Source organism: Athene cunicularia, assembly GCF_003259725.1.
Source record: "Athene cunicularia isolate RWA chromosome 13 unlocalized genomic scaffold, athCun1 chr13_part1, whole genome shotgun sequence".
In the NCBI taxonomy this organism is placed as follows: domain Eukaryota; kingdom Metazoa; phylum Chordata; class Aves; order Strigiformes; family Strigidae; genus Athene; species Athene cunicularia.
The window spans coordinates 9,827,580-9,832,387 of record NW_020799117.1 but is presented as its reverse complement, the minus strand read 5'-3'; the positions used below and the strand labels follow the sequence as shown (position 1 = coordinate 9,832,387).

General features: G+C 67.1%; 1 protein-coding gene across 1 annotated transcript in view; it reads right to left on the bottom strand.

Moving 5' to 3' along the window:
- Positions 1-6: 6 nt before the first annotated feature.
- Positions 7-4,808, bottom strand: part of UNC5A (unc-5 netrin receptor A) — a 9,736-nt gene continuing 4,934 nt past the window's right edge. The window contains exons 2-16 of the mRNA XM_026858520.1: positions 4,470-4,788; positions 4,184-4,327; positions 4,005-4,108; positions 3,706-3,886; positions 3,424-3,591; positions 3,071-3,235; positions 2,797-2,985; positions 1,946-2,245; positions 1,766-1,853; positions 1,511-1,679; positions 1,191-1,424; positions 924-1,073; positions 678-842; positions 408-586; positions 7-190 (exon numbers count right to left, since the gene is read on the bottom strand). Of these exons, the coding sequence (XP_026714321.1) occupies positions 25-190; positions 408-586; positions 678-842; positions 924-1,073; positions 1,191-1,424; positions 1,511-1,679; positions 1,766-1,853; positions 1,946-2,245; positions 2,797-2,985; positions 3,071-3,235; positions 3,424-3,591; positions 3,706-3,886; positions 4,005-4,108; positions 4,184-4,327; positions 4,470-4,788 (2,721 nt within the window). The 3' untranslated portion in view covers positions 7-24. The remainder of the gene's footprint in view (positions 191-407; positions 587-677; positions 843-923; positions 1,074-1,190; positions 1,425-1,510; positions 1,680-1,765; positions 1,854-1,945; positions 2,246-2,796; positions 2,986-3,070; positions 3,236-3,423; positions 3,592-3,705; positions 3,887-4,004; positions 4,109-4,183; positions 4,328-4,469; positions 4,789-4,808) is intronic.

Here is a 4,808-nt window from a genome sequence, read left to right as displayed (position 1 = left end):
GTTGGGCCCCCCGCCCCGCCGTGCTCAGCACTCGGCCTCGGAGACAGCAAAGAGGGCACTGTCCTGCTTGCCCACCTCGGCCACGGCGGCGGCCAGCTGCGAGAGGTTGCCATTGGGGAAGTGCCGTGCTTCCCACAGGTTGAGGATCATGGCCGTGGGGCTGGGCTTCGAGGCGAAGAAGCTGAGATGGCTGCGGGGGGGACAGAGGGACCATGTCAGGGTGCAGGGATGGGTCTGCACCCTGGCATCAGCCCCACACTGGCCTTGCCATGGGGTCCATCCTGCTCCCAGAATCCCACAGCATTCCAGCATCCAGCCATGGGTTCAGGATGAGGCCAGAAGTCTCCTGTCCCCATCCACCCTGCCATGCCATCCCCATCCCCATCGCTGTCCCCATCCCGGGCCACCTGTCAAGGTTGAGTTTCTGGGCCAGTGTCCTCCAGTCGGCTCCCCGGGTGCCCGGCGGGTCCAGGCTGCTGATGATCTTCTGGCGGATGAGGAAGGGGATCTTGAAGGCACTGGGGCCCACCAGGGCCGGGGCGCCCACCTCGCTGTCAGGGACCAGCCAGTCTGAAAACCTTGTGTCCTAGGGGAGAGCACCGGTGGGGTGTGGGGGGGGTGTGAGTCCATCCTGTGGGGTCACCCCCAGGAGTGCTCCCCCCCAGCCCTGCCCTCACCTTGGCTATGTTGAAGTTGACGGTGAAGCTCTGCCCGTCACCCTCCACCTGCCAGACCCAGATCTTGCAGGCCAGCTCGCAGGTGCTGGGGCTCAGGCGCTCCAGGGTGAAGGTGCAGTGCAGGAAGGGCTGCAGCCCGCTCCAGATGTGGTAGAAGGGGATCTCCTGCAGAGAGGTGATTGGGAGGGTGGGGTCAGGGTGTCAGGGACACCCCCTCTGTCCCCACTCACCAGCCAAGCTCCTCACCTGGTAGCTGGCAAGGAGTTTGCTCTTCCAGAGGGAGCTGGGCATGTCATGGATGGAGAGGCGCAGGTTGTGGTAGCTGTCCTTGAAATGCAGCACCCGGGGGGCTCCGATCAGCTGCCCCCCCAGCTGCTTCTCCAGCTGGATCACCTCCTGCCAGCACAGGCAGCAGTCAGGCAGGAGATGCTGCACCCCAGGAGCCCAGCCCTGCCTGTGCAGCCACTGCTCCAAGATGGGCTGGGGGGTGTTGCATGGGGCCCCCCACAGTACCTTGAGGACGTCCTGGGTGTCGCTGAGGCAGTAGACACGGATGTTGTACTCGAGCGAGGGGCAGGCGGCCGGCGCAAACAGGACCAGCTTGAGGCGCTTGGAGGCCGCCATGCTGAGGGACTCCCCGACCAGGGCGAAGCGCCCCAGCTGCTCCGTGAAGATGTAACAAGCCTGCGCTTCCAGCTGGCAGTAGTACAGTTCCGTGCACGGCTCGGCGCCCAGCTGCAGCACGTCCTGCGGCACCCAGGCAGAGATGCACCCCAGCCATGGGCATTCCCCCCCCTTCAACCCTGACCCCCTCACCCCCAGCGGACACTCACCTCCCATGTGCCCTCACACGACTGCTTCTTCAGTCGGATGCTCCAGTTCTCAGCACTGGCCTCCACGCAGTGACCCATGGCCAGGATGGCGGGACGGGTGAGGAGAACCCCGGGGGGGCCACAGCTGACAATGGGGCTCAGTAGTGTCTGGCAGCCGGCCAGGGGCAACCTGGGGCAATGACAGGGGCAGCTGAGCAGGGATGGTCCCACCCGCAAGCAGCCCTGCGCTCCAGCAGCCCTGGCCACGGCACCTACCTCACCTCCTCCTGCTTGTGCAGGGTCAGGTAGACCTCGTAGATCTTCCCGCGTGGGATGGCATCGGGTGGGATGAGCAGGCTGATCCCTGGGTGGGGGAGTGCAGGCGGGGGTGTGAGTCTCATGAGAACCCGCCTGCACTGGGTGATGCTCCAGCACCCTGTGCCCACCCCACCGTACCTGTGTTGGGGATCATGAGCCGCCCCCCCAAGAAGTTGAAGGTGCCATAGGCCATGTTGGTGGTGCCGCGGGGCAGGGAGCGAAAGTAGCTCTGGGTGGAGAGCCGGGCCACGAAGTCAGCACCCTCAGCGGCAGGTGAGCTGTGGTGCAGTGTGTGCCGCCCAGCGCCCAGCGGGCTCAGCAGGTGCCCGTTGGGCAGCTGGAGCTTGGCAGGGCCGTCCTGGCGCGGGCAGAGCGAGCCCTGGTAGGTCATGGTGGTGGTGCTGAGGTCGGGCTGGATGGTGAGCAGGCTGGGGTTGTCTGCGGCACAGAGTAGGGGACTGTGGCGCTGGGGCATGGCAGGGACAGCGGGGTCCCTGCTGGCAACACATTGGCACAGCCAGCCCCAGGGGCACGGGGCACACAGCCCCTGCCTCATGGGTCACAGCCACCCCTGGGGGTTGAAAGGGCATTGAGCTCCCACCCCATGGCACAGACCCTTGGGTACAGTCACTCCTGGGGTCCCCAGAGCACACAGAGCCAACCCAGAGCACAGGCCCTATAGGGACCAGGGACCCTACAGGACAGAGAGCCCCTACCCACAGCTGGGGACCTATGTGGCACAAAGCACTGACCCCACAGTTGGGGACCCTGTCAGATAGTGTCCCCACAGCCAGGGATCCCATAGGGCACAGAGCCCCAACTCAAGACCAGGGACCCCATGGGGCACAGAACCTACCCTGGGGCCAGGGATGCCCTTGGGCAAACAGCCCCTGCCCAGAGCCCCCCCGGGGGCACGGTCACCCCCAGATCCCGAGGGGTATCATGTCCCAGTGTGGGTGCACAACCCCATCCCCGCAGCCCTTGCTCACCGGCCTTGCTGGGCTTGATGCTGACAGGCTGGAAGCCGGCGGTGAGGATGGAGGAGTCGGCCACATCAGCATCCAGGCCCCCCTTCTTGCGGCAGTACACCAGCACCCCCACCAGCAGCAGCAGCACCAGGCACACGGCCACAGCCACCAGCCCCACGTACAGCGCCACGTCCTCTGCGCCGGGGGCAGCTGCGCGGGACAGGGCATCAGCACCCACCGGCACACCCGGGTCCCCTATCCCAGGGGACAACCCCGCCATCCCCGCCGCGCTCACCATGGCTGCACAACTCGGAGGTGCAGTTGCGGGTGTCCAGCTCGGGGCCGTGACAATCCCGGCCCCCGTTGCGTGGCGCTGGCTCCGAGCACTCCCGGCTTCGCCAGTGGGTGCACTCGGCCCCGCACACCGACCACTTGCTCCACTCCGACCAGGCACCGTCCACTGTGGGCACAGCCAGGGGTCAGCGCCCTGCTGCCAACCCCTCCCCTGCCCCAGGGTCGGTGGAGACGGACACATGGTGGGGTGGGAGGACGAGACACCTGGGGGGGACAGGGACTGTGATGGGTGCAGCAGGGAGTGCAGCATCGGCATGGCAGAGGTGGCGGCGGTGACCTGGGCAGGGCGGGTACCTGGGCACAGGGTGGTGCAGGCGGTTTTCTGCACGTTTTGGCCCTCACAGAAAGCCCCCCCGTTGAGGGGCGTGGGGTTGGTGCACGTCCGGCTCCGCTTCTGCCAGCCCCGTCCACAGCTGGTGCTGCAGCCCGACCACTGCGTCCACGTCGACCAGCCGCCGTTCACTGGGTGGAGAGGGACCCGTCAGCACCCCGCCGGGATAGGGGACGCAGGGAGGGACAGGACAGGGAGGGTGACACCAGGGCAGCACGGCGGGGACAGGCGCGGCGGGGCCGTACCGTAGACAGTGATGGCAGCAGAAGCGCTGCGACGACGGGCCACGATGTTTTTGGCCACGCAGGTGTAGTTGGCGGTGTCGGCCAGGCGGGCCTGCCGCAGCACCAGGCTGTGCTCTGGCGTCACGTAGATGTTGGCGTCCAGCGCCGGGTCCACCAGTTCCTCATTGCGCAGCCACTCCACCTGTGGGGCACACGGGATGTCACCAGGTGCCTGGCTGGGCCACCCCATCCAAGAGCACACACGGCGTCCCCATGGGCAAGGGGCCCCTTTGGCTGCATCCTGCCCTGCGGGGGCTCACCTCGGCAGGGGGGATGCCCTCGGGAGGGCGACAGGGCAGCACGATGCCCTGCTCGATGGAGACCTCCCTAGCTGTCGGCTCCTGCTCGAAGTTCTTGCGCAGATCTGGGGAGGTGTGGGGGTGAGGAGAGGGCCAGTCCCAGCGCCCCACACCCCATCCAGGCACCCGCAGGCACTCACAGGCGATGCGGACGAAGGCTTTCTGGCTCTTGGTGGTACCAGAGGAGCTCCAGGCCACACACTGGCACCAGTACTCCTCCAGCCCAAAGATCTTCTCCACTTGCTGGCGGGTGACCTCGATGCGCACCTCCATCACCGGCAGCCCTGCCACCGGGCGGGCGGCACATCAGCACCGGCACACCGGGAAAAGTCCCCTCAGTCTCAGCCCCGTGCAACCCCTCCCGGAGAGCCGCGCACGTAGCTCCCCGTCACCAGGGCCAGCACCATCCCTCCCGCTGGCGCTCACCGGTGCCGCGGTCGGTGCTGTGCTGCGTGACATGGTCGCCCTGGTGCACCCACTCGCCGTTGCATTTGAAGTAGATCTGGGTGGCGGGGGTGGCGCGGCAGGCCAGGCTCACCGCCTTGTTCTTCACGATGTAGACGTCCTCCGGCTCCAGCTGGAAGTGCGGCAGCAGGTCCGAGGACGCGCCAGACACGGGGTTGGCCACGGTCGCGCTTTGCTGAGCACCTGCAGGGAGATGGGGGCTCGGCCACCTCCAGCATGCCTGGGCTGGGCAATCACCCGTCCCGGCGTGGCCCGGTGCCCCGTCGCTGTCCCCCTGCCACTAGCAATGCAGCAGCCCCC